Source organism: Ammospiza nelsoni, chromosome 8 (genome assembly GCF_027579445.1).
Source record: "Ammospiza nelsoni isolate bAmmNel1 chromosome 8, bAmmNel1.pri, whole genome shotgun sequence".
Classification (NCBI taxonomy): domain Eukaryota; kingdom Metazoa; phylum Chordata; class Aves; order Passeriformes; family Passerellidae; genus Ammospiza; species Ammospiza nelsoni.
The window spans coordinates 22,971,592-22,987,308 of NC_080640.1; the positions used below are offsets into that span (position 1 = coordinate 22,971,592).

General features: G+C 37.0%; 1 protein-coding gene across 3 annotated transcripts in view; it reads right to left on the minus strand.

Moving 5' to 3' along the window:
* Positions 1-1,522: 1,522 nt before the first annotated feature.
* DLG5 (discs large MAGUK scaffold protein 5) overlaps positions 1,523-15,717 on the minus strand; it is a 97,673-nt gene continuing 83,478 nt past the window's right edge. For all 3 annotated transcript variants that reach the window (XM_059477146.1, XM_059477145.1, XM_059477147.1), the window contains 12 exons: positions 13,894-14,056; positions 12,871-13,004; positions 12,143-12,307; positions 11,584-11,767; positions 10,522-10,670; positions 10,086-10,256; positions 9,566-9,762; positions 8,738-8,881; positions 8,423-8,550; positions 7,533-7,642; positions 5,678-5,787; positions 1,523-3,377 (listed from right to left, as the gene is read on the minus strand). In XM_059477146.1, the coding sequence (XP_059333129.1) occupies positions 3,274-3,377; positions 5,678-5,787; positions 7,533-7,642; positions 8,423-8,550; positions 8,738-8,881; positions 9,566-9,762; positions 10,086-10,256; positions 10,522-10,670; positions 11,584-11,767; positions 12,143-12,307; positions 12,871-13,004; positions 13,894-14,056 (1,759 nt within the window). In that variant the 3' untranslated portion in view covers positions 1,523-3,273. The remainder of the gene's footprint in view (positions 3,378-5,677; positions 5,788-7,532; positions 7,643-8,422; positions 8,551-8,737; positions 8,882-9,565; positions 9,763-10,085; positions 10,257-10,521; positions 10,671-11,583; positions 11,768-12,142; positions 12,308-12,870; positions 13,005-13,893; positions 14,057-15,717) is intronic.

Consider the following 15,717-nt stretch of genomic DNA (forward strand, 5'->3'; position numbering starts at 1 on the left):
AAAGTCTGCTCTATTGGGTATCTGTACTTCTCATAGCATTCTCTTCAGTTTCCAAGCCAGTGCATATTTCTCTAGTGTCAGTCTACTTTAACAGAAGCTGTCCATGTGAAGTGCAGGCACAGAATTGTAGAAATTACATGAAGCCTTGAACCTAAGTCTAGAAAAGATTACAAGATGGTATTTTAACCACGAATACATCCACCAGAGACAGACCTAGGAGAGCCGTTCAAGACTGCTTAAGGCAATGTTTGCATTCACAACAAAGGATTAGGATATGGCCTCCAGCTTCATCAGGCACTGAAAAAGAACCCTTGTCTGAGGCAGAGAGGTTGGCAGCTGTCACAGGGTAATTTTGGATCAGGCAAACACTTGCCCTGCAATTCAGGTCAATGTGAACAGAATGTAGAGATTTGAAAGGAAGTAGATGTTTGTCAACAACAAAACATATATATGGGCTGCAGTATCTTCAGCCATTTTATGTCAGTTTAGCTGTGGAAAAATAAAGTTCAAAGATTTTTATTTCTAGTTAATTCTACCTGCAGCCACAAATGCCCAACTGTGGCTTGTAAGAACAAGGGTGAAATTTTCAGACTTTTTGTTTCTAATGTTACTATTTTGCAACTCCTTTAAAAATATCCACATAACTACATTCTTTATTTAAACACTCTTTCCAGAACAAGGGCTAAATCTATGTCTGGCATGTTATTATAAAAGAAAACGGTATATCAGGAAACTCCTGATCTGAGCTAAAGGCATCTCCTCCTAGTGTTCACTCATGACTTCACTTCTACTTGGTTGTGATCAGAAGATATGCAATGTATGGCTGTCACCTACCTGCCAGAACCTGACTGTTCTCATTTTCTTCATCCCCTATTAGATGCTGTTACTGTGGTGTGGCTTTTTCAGGAGCAGGTAAGGTGCAAGTCCTTATGACTAAAGGCTATTACTAGTTATGCAGATTACAAGACTTGTCCATCCACAAACTGGGTTCATGCTGAAGCTGACTATCTGGCATCTGAGAATAAAGAAACTGATAAAGCAGAAAAGTTAGTACATAATTATCTTCCCTAGGCTTTTGGATAACTCAGTGAACAAAAGAGACTGGACTGTCACAAGTGTAAAAACTGAGAGCATTCTACGATGTGCCTTTGAGCAAATATCCTCACTTTTCCCCAGTGACACTCCCCTGAAAATATCAGTGATAGACTCATTCTTCAGTTAAAGCCTCCATCCAAATCAGCTGCATTTCCATTTGAAATCCTTAACACCAATGAGCCAGAACATAAATGTTGGTTTGTGTTAACATTTTTTAACTTCTCGTGTCCTACAGTCTGTGAACATCTCTGGTATTTATACATCCCAGGATAGGCAACAGCAGAAAACAAACTTGTTCTTCTCAAGGTGGGTATTCGAAACTATCAGGTGGGTATACCAATTTTAGTCAGAAATTCAAACCTCATATGAGGACTCAACTAAACAGAGTTAAGAAGAGCATGAGCTCTATGCACCCGTTATACACAAGTGAAGTTACAGAAATTGACCTTTATTTAGCAATCAGTTTCTTTAACTTTTTTTTTGATACAAAGTGACATTTTCATTTAGTACAGAAAAATCCATGTCAGAACAGTACCTGTCTGTTTCAGTTGTACCACTGGAGTCTACTATGATCTCGAACTTTAAAAAACAAACAAAACAAACAAAAAATTGAGATAAACAAAAAACAACTTCTGTCCCTCACCATGAGAAGTACTTCAACTACTAATTACCCCATTCAATTTAATATTTTTTAATTTATATATACAGTATTATAATAGTATGGTATAATACTATATATATTTTAGATGTTTTTATAGTTCAGAATACTGTATATAGTGTATAACTACATAAATACTATAAAAAGTACTTTGAACTATAAAATACCAACTGTAAAACAGAATTTAAATTTAGGACCAGATCTTTCTTGAAGAACTGTGCAAGAAGAATCCCTTTTTTAATTATAAAAGCTGCAAACAGAAGCAAAATTACAGCCTGTAGTGTAAAATTAGAAACCCTACATAATGAAATGTTAGAAACAGTGACTGAGAAGTGAGTCTACTCAAATAATATTTTAAAAACAATTAAAATACAGTACCCAGGAAACATGGCACAAGAGACAGAAAAAACAGGTACAAAACCTGTGTTAGGAACACAGAGTCAGAAGTGCAAAAAACCAAAAAGGGAACCGATATAATAGAGTTTGGTACAACAGGTAAATAAGTATTGCAACCAAAACTAAACCATCACTTATTTTTTGACAGTGAAAACACTAACAATTTAGTACCTTTCTAAAGGCTTTTAACCAAAGCCCTAAAACTGGGTCTGCTCTTAAATAAAAACAGTCTATGTGAATGCTACACACTGAAGTACAAAGCTTAAGAATTACCCTGCAAAATTGCACCAACATAAGCTTTCCATATTTACAGTATCTAAAAGTGACAGAACACAGCATGCTAGGCCTAGTTTATAACTCTACCCCACCTGTACTTAATCCAGGCCCAACAACCAAAAATTATTACTTGTCAACACATGTTAAACTTGGATTGTTTAGATACATTATGATGTTTAAATATTAGCTTCATGCATAAAACAAGAAACGATATCTTTGACAGACAAGCATTGACAGGATACAAACAGTGGTCTGCCCTGTGCAGGGGTCTACTTCCTTTTGAGCTCACTCCCAAGACGTACCGATTCAATCCCACATTATTACCTGGTTGTCAAGTCAACAATGTGCTTAGAAATGGTCAAAATTGTAACTAAGAGTCACATTGCGCATAAACCATCCACTCATTCTAAGAAATTTCACTCCATTTTGGAGAGTTACCTCATTAAGTGAAAGGACACAGAGTTAAAAAAAGAACAAAACAAAACAAAAAGACATTCAAGTAAACAGCAAGAACCAAATACTTTGAAAAGGTTTTTGTAAACGTGTCATTCTACAGGGTTTTGCAGCATTGTTAAATTCATTACTCATGGACAAGTACACACAGGTCACCGCCCTCGTGACGACCTGTCAAGTGTACACATACGATGTGAGAGACAAGCTCGGTGAAGTGATCATCTACCCTTCCCACATGCCTCGTCAGGTCCTCGTGTGTTCAGTGTTATCATTCCCCTTCACAAAACAGAAATCACTTATGGATATCTTTATAAAGACAGAAATGAACTGAGTCCGTTGGGTAGAAAGTTAGTTGGTTATTTACATCTGGAAAGTAGTTTCACAGCAAAATAAATCTACAGTGGGCCAGCTGGGATCCACAGGACCTTGTTTTGTTCTTGGTCGACAGTTGTCATAATCTGAGTGCAAATGCTTGAAAGGGCTCCTCCCTGGACAATGCCTGCAGAAAAGGAAACCCCACATACAAATGAGATGAGAGCAAACAGTTATGAGTAATTACCAAGAACAGTCTTCTGCATTTATATCCGAAGTGTTTATCAACAGATCAGAATTAAGCAAGTCAGCTCACTATCTGACAGATGCATGTCTCTATTTAAAAAAAAAATAAACAGAGCAAAGAGGTCAAGCATTCAAGGCACAGTTTCTTCTGCTAGCTCCTAAAACAATCCAGGGAAGTCAAGGAACTGATGGCTATAATCAGCTAAGACAACTGTTTTGTAAGTACCCTCCATGTACTATTTTCAGAGGCATCAGGTGGCAAAGTTTAAGTCTAAAGATGGTCAGAACCTGCTATAATAAACCTCTGTTCAACATGTGGTGCTAAGAGTTTTATATTTACGGGGTAATATACATAGAGACTATAGCTGTAGCAACTAGACACTATTTACAAATATTAGAAGTAAATTATGAGCAGCTCACAGATCGTTGAGCTAAATAAAACAGCAGTGGTTGCTACTCCAATTCTTATCGTCAACCAGATTCAAGGAACAAAACGCCAACAGCAAGCAACTCCCTGAAAATCAATTCACAAGATAAATGAAAACCTTTTATTCTATCCTTGCTAAACAAAAAGTAAAATGCCACCACTGACATATGAGAGGACAACATACTGTCCTCAATACTTAAAAACAGAGGAACTTTTTGACTTAAGAAATATGTCAGCCAGCAAAGCCTCTAGCTACAGCTAACACTAATGCTGAAAAATTATGGAAAGTCTTACACAGCTTAAGGCATAATTTTTCTTTTTGAGAAGAGAAAATAGGATGTCACACAAATATATAATGTCTGGCTCTGCAATATATACTACAGTTAATCATGTCAGGTGACTTCGGATACAGAACACAGTAACTGAGAAGGTCTATGAAAAATGACAAATGGCAAAAGAAGTGATTCAGATTACACACTGTATTCACAACTTGGTAGAGGAAACAAAGCCAAGTTGAAAGTCATTAGTCAAAAACTGAACTCCATGAAGCAGTTAAAGAGTATGACCTATAGCCCCATGACTAACCTAATAGATAAACCACGCCTATATCTATCTAGATACTATCTACAGGCTTACTTCATGTACAGTATTATAACTTGAATGTCAGTGCAATTTGAACACCAACTCTCTCTGACTACCAGCATCTGGAAGTGTTGATGACAGCTGGAGCCCACAGCACAGAGGCACCAACAGAAGACACACATAAGACTCTCTCAGACTAAAATGCCACAAATGCCTAAACAAGAAGCAGAAGATAACATGTGGTGATGTAATTTGGCCATGTTCATGTCAAGTTCTCTGTAGGTTTAGTATGCACCATGTAAGAAACATTTGTATGGCTAGTATATAACATTTGTTGAGAACATGGCTTCTCTCAGGATCCACTGAGAGAGCTCTAAACTAAAGACACCCTTTTGTCTCTCCGCATTGGCAGTTATGCCTCAAAATATTTTTGTAAGAATTCCATTGTTCAGGAGATGAAAAGTTAGGTTTTGGCTAATAGGGTGTTTGTTCTTCTTTTTAAATTTTGTTGCCACGAACATCAAGATACATTCAAAAGAGTGGGGATAAAATTCTAGGTATGTGGAACCACAGGGAAATATACTCTGAAATGAACAGAGAATCTCCAAACACTGTTGTTTTTTTTTCTCCAGTAAAAATACTACAATCCAAGACTGATTTCATAATTTTATGAAGTTAAAAAGGCTTCTAAAGTTGAATTTAATTATTCCAAATTCCAATGCATGCTCAAGAAGCCTTGGACAATTTTTTTTCCATTGTTGAAACATTTAAAGTATGTCTCACAAATCAAAATCACACAATTACAGAAGGGAGGTTGAGTTTGGAAAGGACCTTTAGAAATCATAATTTGTTAGTTTAAACTACCAGGAGTTTCTGCTGTTTTGATTGATTTTTACAATTTAGAAAACTCTTCTACTCCTTACATGGTATAACACTGACCACACTATGTGAAATCATCAAATCCTGACCATACTTTCTATACTACTGGCTAGTAATGAAACCTTTTCAGAATCTCTTTAGATCATAAGATTCTAATATTCAGAACAAAGGAGATTTCTATCTTGACATTTCCTCTTCCGGTAAAATAAAATAAGAGAACAAGAGTTAGTCAAAAGGGAAGGCAGAATGAAAAAACCAAGCTGCTCATTGAAAGGACATTGATCTCTTGAATTCAAATGCAAATGGATTAAATTACCACTGTGTTCCTACTGAAAGTTTTATTAAATACTAACCTGTAAAGTACTTGCTATACTCCTGTTCTATTTTTTGAGCTGTCTCAAATTGTTCTTTGGAATGCTTTTGTGTAACTTTGTCCCTCAGGAAGATTGGGTCTTTTTGCTCTCTGAAAAAATAAACAAACAAAAGAGAAAAAAATAAAAAGAAACACCTTGTATGAGAGTAATGTTTTTTTATGGACTTGAAAAGAGTGCCTCTAGTTGGGCAAACAGGAAAGGCTAATTCACATGCAAGCAGACTCCTAGGCCCAGAGTGCCATCTACTGTGTCTCAGCAGCATCAACAGTCATCAGGATCATTTCAGTGCTAACAAATTTATTTGCTCTCAGACCAAGATGGTATTTCTTTAAAGTTTCAGAGACTGGGAGGCAGTGGATGAAGAAAGAATATAAGTTTTCCCATTTCATATGAATTGGATCATCATCTCATACACATGCCAGTACTCCTTACACAAAGCTGGGCACAAGCATCACTCTTCTAAGGGCTTGTGAAGTATCAAGCACCAAGTAAACTTAGTATTCTCACGTTATCATATCTATTGACACATTTTTGAGATGCCTCTTTTCTATTATACAAGCTCTTGAAAATAAAAGATGAAAAAACAGAGAAATACAAATGCCAAAATAATTATTTAAAAACATAATTACTAAACTAACCTATCATTGCTGTGGTGCATTTCAGAGAATGCCAACTTATGCTATATCAAAAAGGGTGTTTGGACAAACTTTTGGTGCACACAACAGGCAGACAGAATGTGCGACTTATACCGATGACTGCCAGAAATCCTTGCTTGACTAGTTTGACCATTATCCCTTTGCAAAAAAAGGAAACAGCTGTAATGGTCACAATTTCACTTCCAAAGGTGGTCAAGCCATGACAGTTCCATTTATCACAATCCTATAGTGGTAATGAAATACACCTCATTGCTCTATGTCCTGTTTCTACATTAAAGTAGTGATACTTATCTTCTTTATCAAATAGATAGTAGTCAAATTTACCTACAGATTAAGAATATAAGGAGTCTTCAACTTTAGATACAAAGACAGCACAAGTATAAGATTTTTTTAGCAAAATGTTCCTCAATATTCATGTTGGGAGATGATTTCCCTTCTTGCCAAATCAATCTATCAAAATATGTGAAGGCTTTTTCAAGCATCAGGGGAGAGACTGGCATTTGCACGTCCTGTGCTTTATTCCTGGCTATATTCAAACAGGAATTTCACAATTACTGAAAGAACACAGCCTGAGAAGACCACAGTATTTGCACTATGTGGCAAAAGGGGACTTCCCTTGCTTTGTTTACTGGAGAATGAAGGTGGGAAAGCTGAGGCTATGAATCAATTGGCACTGCACCCATACTCTTGGCCCTTCTAAGAAGATGAAGAAAAGCTCTTTCTCATGGTCAACATGTCAATGGACCTCACTCACATCAGTCTTGCAATGTACCACAAAGGTTAGCAGGAAAGATCCTCCTAGAGGAAATTCAGTTTGGTCTCTATGGATTTCTTTGATAGATTCACTTAATTGTCATGCAACCCAAATGAAGTTAAGACCCTATACCTCATAGTGGGTTTTATAAGGACTATTTTCCCCATTTTACAGAATCTCAGAATGTTCTGAGTTGGGAGGGACCCAGAAGGATCACTGAGCCCAGCTCTTCAGTGAGTGGCCCATACAGGGATAGAACCCACATCCTTGGTGTTATTAGCACCAGGCTCTGACCAAGTGAGCCAATCTCCCTGGATGTCCTAAGAGATTTAAAATGGCTAGGATGAAATAAACAATAAAGGTAAACTTAGACTTATTTAAAGGTAGAATAAACATCCCTGAACTATACCCCTCACAGACTTACTTGATTTGTTTAGCATTTTTGTAGCGAATAAAAATTACAATAGGGTAGATATGAACACTGTGGAGCCGTTCGATGGCATGAGGAGCGATGTCAAGCAGACAATGACAATCCTAAGATCAAATGTAAATGCAAAACACTCATTCAGTTAAAAAGCACAAGCACACATGCCAATCCCCCATTTCTTCCCCCACTTAAATCATAACCCAACAATTTTGCCATACATATAGCATTTTGGGACTACTGAGCAAATTGTACCCGAAGGATTTATAACAAAAGATAATAGATGAAAAAATGCAAGAAATAGCATTCATAGTACCAAAAGCATGCATTGATGGAAAAAAACATACTTGAAGCTTATAGCATGAAAACTTAGATTGAAATATATGCATTACACTTTTTCAAAGTTTAAATATTCCTATTAATTTTCTCTTTCAGAAATCATGGAAACACAAGTGTTTTCATGCAAACACAAGTGTTAATAGGACTTTCATGTGGTTTGATTGAAAACTGTAAGCAGTGAACAGACTTCAGGTAAACATCTGTCTCCAGGATTATGATGATGTTTATAATCTATAAGACTGCATTAAATGCAATAGTTTAAAAAATTAAATCCTTTTTTTTGGAGGTGATAGAGCATGGAATTTAAGAACATTATTTCTAACTTTATTTAGTAATACTGTAAAAGAATAAGAACACTTCTAGTTCCTATAAAGGTGAGCTCATTTTAAATAGTCACATGCAAAAGTAAGCTAAGTTTTGTTTTATTTTATTTAGCAACCTGCAGAACAGTTCCCTGAATATCTTAAAGGATAACACTGCTAACATAATTTCCACCCCCCAACATAAGTATGTAAATTGTACAAAGAACTACAGCATTAAAATTGACTCACCTTTTCTGTTATCTCTTTTATTGAAGCTACAGTTGTCACATCGAAATGTCCACTCCTCCGTTTGTAATCGATGAACAGACAATCCTTCACACCCCGCTCTATGGCTTGCTGGGAAGCTTTCATAACCTCTGTTGCACAGAAGAGAGCCCCTTTCATTACTGTTCCTTAGGCACAGAACAAGGCTGAGACGACAATGTCTGCAAATCCAGATTCTTGGGACGTTATCCGTCTTTGTGTTGACATTTTGTTGATTTATACAGATGTTACTACTGTGTATTCTAAGCATGGGTAAAATAGCTGTATTGGCATACTTACCAAGGGGACACCTGCAAAATTTTCCAGGGGATTCCTTGACCAGCATGTCTTTCACAGCATCAAGTAAAGGTCCTAGAATGAGGACAGGCCTAGGGGAGGTACAGTCCACTTTCTGGACACGCTGATAAGCCAAACTTGCAGAATCTACACACACAGAAGATATTTATTTGTAAAAGCATACATTTCCAGGCATTCCTCAAACAAGCAGAAGCATCATTATAGGAATTATGAGAAGACCTCCTCCACAAGGGATGGCAAAGTACAAAATATGGTCATTATGGAAGTTTTTCCACTTGACAGCTGAAACTAGAAATTTTTTTAACTGAACCTGTTGTTGAATTAAAAAAACTGAAATCCTCATCTTCCCCAGTCATCCCTAAAAGTGTAAACAACACACAATATTTGATATATCTGGCTTGATTTGTTGAGCTCTTACAAGGCAGTAAGCATTATAACTAATGTGATTTTTCTAAAGGAGTGAAGAAATAAAAGAGAAGATTTTGAGTGGTGCACAGGATTTCTGTCTAGACTAAGCAACCTGGACTGAAATTCAATAGTTGAAAGGAAGATCAAAACCATGCATCAAAAAGAATCTCTCTCTCCAAATGAAATAATAATGCTAATAGGTTCAGGGAGAAATTAGGAAAATATTTTGAAACACACTGGCCTGTAATTTAATACAAAAAAAAATTCTTATTAGAGATAATGATCACCATTTGTATTCAGAGCAATTAGAAAGTAACATTATTTGTTGCACTGTGCTACACCTTCTTAAAAATGAAAGAGAAGTAAAGGCAAAACCCTCCCAAGTATAACAAAGGTACTTGCCATCCAAGAAAGGAATCGAGTCTGTACTGATTGTATCCAGAGCCAATAAATCTTTTCCATCTTTGGAACCACTTCGCTTATGTTTATGCCTTCTTCTGAAGAATGACCTCCTTGCTGCTGCTGACAATGTCTTAGATGAACTGTTTTCATCTTTAGCCTCAGACATGCTGTGTCTCCTGTAGAATTCCTGATCCATCCTAGAATAAAACACACAAAATGGCTGGTATTTAAAGTTATATTTTTAATACTTCTGACAGTATCACAGCTGGTGATGCTGTGCCTGATGTGCCCCAGGACATTGTCATTTCTAGTTTACTATTTAGCAGCATTAAAACCAACTTGATACAGCAATATATATAATTCAATGTATATTAAAGAATGCCATCCTTAAAATGGCATATCTAAGTATTACAATCTTCCAGAAAGAACAGAAGCAAGCAAGTCTTTTATGCATCTCACTAGTCAGACTTGTAAAGACAAATAATTTTTAAAGATGAATCCTGTAACTGAGGTCACTTACATATATTTACTGGGAATCTGTCCTCTTTCCAGCTTCTGAGCATTCTCATCTAGCTGCCAAGCCATCCAACAACCAAAATTTCCCTGTGGTAGAGTGTCATCCACATACAAAATGTCATCTTTCTTAAAGCTTAAATCCTGCTCCATCTCTGCCACACGGTCATAAAGTGCTCTGGAAAGGAAGACAAACAGGCTCTGCAACTGGTCTCTATCAAATCAAGGGAAGAACACCCCTTTTCTGAAAAAAGTTAACAGATTAGTGGCATTCTCTACATCTCAGGAATACATGAGTGAAAAGTGAGAGAAAGACTTGCTATACTAGACTGTGTACTTGCTGTGAGGGAATAGCTGGATAAATCAGTAAATTTCACATTTAAAAAAACATGGCAGTATTTCCTAACAGCCTTATGTTGTCATTACCAGTCATGCTCAAATACCTGATGTAGAATCCATCTCCAGGAAGGTCTTTTATCTTATTAAACTCTTCTATCCTATATTGAGTCTTTATTTTGATATTTTCTCCAGGCTTCAACATTTCAAGATAAGCTTCCTCAGCTGTTTTATTTCGCATGTCAATGGACCCGTACTGCAAAACACAAAAATAAACCTTTAGAGGTGAAATTGTATTCAACAAGCCATAGAAGTAGGTGAGCTTGTAAAACATGCACAATTAGTTTGTTTTTCTCACTTGCAGTTTCTATATTTGTCTTGTCACTTAAAACTCAACTACAGTTTGCACCTTCAGATGTCTAGCAAGAGACTGAGACATTATAGTGGAAAACAAAAAACTCAAGTGCAAACAGCAGACAGGTACTGTGACAGAGCATTTCTTGAGAAAGTTTTCCAAGTGTAAGCTGAGAATCATAAAATTCACACTGAAAAAATTATTATTTTTAGGGGTAGCAAGTGGTCTGAAGGAAGTCAAACATGATTACAAAGCAAAATCTGGACACTAGAAGTTCAAAGGGAGAGTCTCGGTGCTCACTTGTATCTGGAAAGCTCATAAACATTTAACAGTCTTGACAAGTAGATAAATATTGTCATTTCAGATACAGACAGCAGAGTCAAAGACACAATACATGGTTTTCCCTAAAATCTCTTTAGAATTTCATAGTGGTAAGATCAATATTGTTCTCTGTTTCACAGTGTCTTTTACATCCTTGCCTCTCTCCTACATACAGCCATGGGATTCAAAGCTTCCCATTTAGATGAAGGGAGCAGTTGTTAGTAATTACAGGCAGACATATGTGAATCCTTTCAACTTTGAGGCATCCTGTGCCATCAACAGTGATAGTACTCCAGGCTCACATCATTGAGCTCCTCATGTTCTGCAAAGCAAAAATTCAAGTTTGCTTTCTGACCATTCTTACCTAGGTTTTGGGGCAGGAACTCCACACTCACAGAACATTCCACACTGTGGGACCGCACAGCACTTGGCACCTCCCTCTTTATGCCATCCCAGCCATTAGTCAGTGCACTGCAGACAGTGCACTGCTTACCTCAAGTATCATGTCACCCAAGACCAGTCCATCAGGTCCTTTTGCTGGGCTGTCATCATCTACATCTGAGACAAAGATTCCATACAAGTTTCCACCACATATCTGGATCCCAAGATCAACTTGGGATTTTTTAACAACAACAATTCTAGGTTCAGGGGTCCTTTTGTTTGTGTCCACAGGGCCCCTTTTGACAGAAAGAAATAGAAATAACATGTACTAGAATTGAAAAATTTGCCATGCATAAAATCAACTTGCCATCTGAAGAATACATATTTATATAAATATTACTCAGAATAGGTCACCTACAGACAGAGTATTCAAAAACAAACAGCACCTTTCCAACTAAACCAATCTTGCAGAAAGCTTTCTTCACTCCTTGCAGATCTTTCAGAAACAGTCTGAAAACATGTACATTTCTATCCTGGGGTCCACTTAACTTTTCTGCTGACTTATTTTAACCAGACACAGCATTCACAGGAGTACACTTCCAGATTTAATACCCTTCATATCCCAATCATGACCATTTATTTTCCTTTAAGACATAAGTTTCGCTCTCTACCTTAAGGAATTCCGGGGACTTGTAGTTGGAGTGGTTTGTTTGGATGGGGGTGTCATTGTCCCTTCGTCCTGCTCACTCACAGTGTCGATCACGGAATGATTGTCAGGCGTTGCAGCTCCGCTGCCTTGGGGGGTGGAATGATTACTCACAGGTTCCAAGCGAGAACTAAGACAGGGGAAAAAAACCAGAAGAAAAGACTGGTGGGTTAATGCTAAATATTTTCCACTCAAAATTTTTAATTTGGCTGTAAGTCAATTTTAGAGTAACAAGAGATAAAACCCAAACCCTATAACTCAAATGGGCATGACAAAAAACATATGTTCACCATAAGTCTATGAGAAAGACAAAGCTCTGTTTTGAAGTGTGATCATGCATCAAAATCAGATGGGTAATTTCACCAGGTCATTTGCCTTCTCTAATTGGGGGAAAAAAAAAAAGTAAAAAATACTTGAAGTATTAAAATTTCATAATCCTAAGAAGAAGTCATCTTGGATTTTATGTTAGTATATTTAGGGATTATGCCCAAATAGAAGAGAAAATATATTTTGATGCATCCAGCATTCTTCTTTTGACAAACATGCATTCACCAATTATTTTTCAAAGCAATCACACTTTTCAGCACACGCGTGCTCGCATTTGCAAACATATTAAGTGTACAGAAGTTAGCTATCAGCTAAATAATTGTGTGGACAGGACAGCTGTCTTTTTCCAGGTCTAGGCAGCCTTACCTTGACCGTGAGTGATTGCCAAGCTGATACATGTGTGGGTTATACTGAGCCAGAATAGTGATGGTGTCGCACTGCTGCCCAATGATTAGTCGAGCTTGTTGCTCTGTAGCATTTCTCAAATTAATTCCATTAAACTATGGGAAAATTGCACAAACCAGAATGTCAAGTTTGCAAATGGAAACCAGCAAGCTCATTCTTTCAGTGTCCTAACTAGAGTAATGTCTAAATGCTCACTTATTCCCACTGGAGAAAACAGGAGAATGAAAATGTTGCTATACAGTGAGTTCTAGGGTTTACTCCTTGGAAGTAATATATAATAATCATAATTTTCAAATATCTTGTAACTTGACAAGGAGTTTAACAATACTTTCACTCTTACAAGACATACATATTCTGAGCTGTGCTATGATTTGATACAAATTGATTCAGATCACTAATATGAGTAAATTCAGAATTTAAAGATAAATTCAGATCTATTCAGGTCTATTTTAGTATCAGAAACACGCTGTGCAACAGAAGGTGCTTTAACACGATATTACACTTACAAAGCAGTTCTGTACTTTACAAAAGGCTACTCCATGTGTTTATCTAACACAGTATGCAGAAACATCATTGAGCCTACATAAATAATTGTTAACCAGGTATCTTAGCTAAGAATATGGCACAGCAACAACAGCATGAAACTTGGTAAAAGCCAGCTGCTTGAAGATGGACTCCCCTTACCAAGCAGAGCATGGGATTGGGACTGAAGTTTAAGATTAAGGATGGAAACTAACTAGCTTAAAATTTAATTACATCTGTATAAGACAAGATGAGGATATACCATCAAAAGACATGATTTTTACCATAAACCCTGAAAATGTCACAACAATCACAATTATGGACTATTAGAATAGAGTCTACCCTTGGCTACATCTCACAGTGCACAAGGCTTCACAACATACTTGTTTTGGGCAAGGCAGATATGGCTGCAGCCATACAAGCAGATTTATCAAACCTTAGCAATAGGAAGCAAACAATTACCTCCAGTAACTGATCACCATATTCAAGGCCAGCTTGATGGGCAATGCTCCCACCTGTTACTTTAGAAACAAATATTCCACCATTTTCTCCGCTCACAATGGAAATCCCGAGTGGCTCAGAACCCTTCTGCACTTTAACATGGCGTGGCTCTTCCATGTAGGGCCTTTTAAAAAGAAATTTAAAACTGAGTTGGAAAAAATTGCACTTGAACCATCACAACACCAAAGTTACATGCAATATTTATGCCTGTCTGAACTGTAATAATAAAACAGCTTTGAACAGTTACTTAAAAAGCCCCACTAATTGCCAACAGTCTTAAATGCATTCCTTTATCACCATGCAATGTACAGTGGCAGAAGTAAGTGTACACCAGGTACATGACTGCTCCAAAAATGATGGCAAATATGAATTATAAACAGAATGGTCATGAAGTTGATAGGAAAGAAGCTTCCAGATGCATATTATATCAAAGTAATTGAACCACTGTATATAATATGTCATTGTAAAACCATATTCCAGAAGGATATGTTACAAATACAAATGCTGGGGGTCTTCATTGCCAGTGAAAATAAACAAAATGAATAATAAGGTGGTAAACCAAAGGACAACAAAGTACAAATATAATATTTCATATTTGTATGCTGGGAAACACAAATTAGTAATGAAAATTAAGCAGTTACAAACTCAAGCCATTGGGACAGCAGTTTGCATGGTAGCATTACAATTACCATGCAAATTCTCCTTAGGGCAATTATCCAAACGTAAAAAAAGCACAAAGTGCGCAATACTGCTCGAGAAGGACAACCTTAGATCAGGCCAACCTCAAACTCCTTAGTGATGAGAACCTAGGCCTAGGAGCCACAGGGATTCTCAGAAAAGACCTATTACGGAACAGATATCTGAAAGATGCAGAAGATTTGAGAAGACAAGAACACTTAGAACAAGACAAACAAGTAAGACACTAGTAAGTATAACAAGAAAAAGGCTTATACAAAGAAATACCCTGATACCTTCCCCTTTTCTACCCCCATATTTGGGATATATCCACCTGTACAAATGAGGCTGGTCCATCCATGATGTGCATAAACCAAGAGTAGCCTTCTAAAAAGTCCTGGTTTTCACTATTATAAACTTTAAAATGTCTACACAGCAAGAAGCACCACCAGGCATTAACAGTTTAGCTCAGTGCAAATGAAATAGCTTAGTGGTGTATTTTTTATTTTAATAACACTATACTGCATTTGGCATGCATTAATTTGAATGCTTTCTTTCCTAGCATTTCATTATGCCACATAGATGGTAGCTAAATTGTGCCAACTGCTTAAACTATTTTATTGTGCTAACTGCTTAAACTATTTTATTGTGCTTTTCAGAAACAAGAAGAGTTAACTGGACTTCGCTGACTACCAAAGTGCACGAGGCTGAGGAAGGGTATTTTTGGGAAAAGTAGGATTTGGGGCTGGGGACAGAGGGAAGGGGACATTGTTTCATAACCATGCATATTGCCAGTCTTTGAAGGGATCTTTTTGGTAGCCTTCTGCAGCAGAGGCACAACAGTTTGCCAGCTTATTAATGCATGAGATAAAAACTGTTGGCTGCTGACACAAATGCAAGTCTGGAACTCAGCCATCTACATCACCATTAGAGGTAATGCCCCCAGCAATTGCTTACCCATGTAGTGAACTTATTACTGATACTCACATTTTTTGCATGTAACCTAAATTAACTAAATTCTGATAACTTGCAGAAAACTGATTTTTTTTTCACTCACTTATGAGCATGTAAGCAATATTCTATGAAGTTTCTTCTTGTCACAAAATTTAC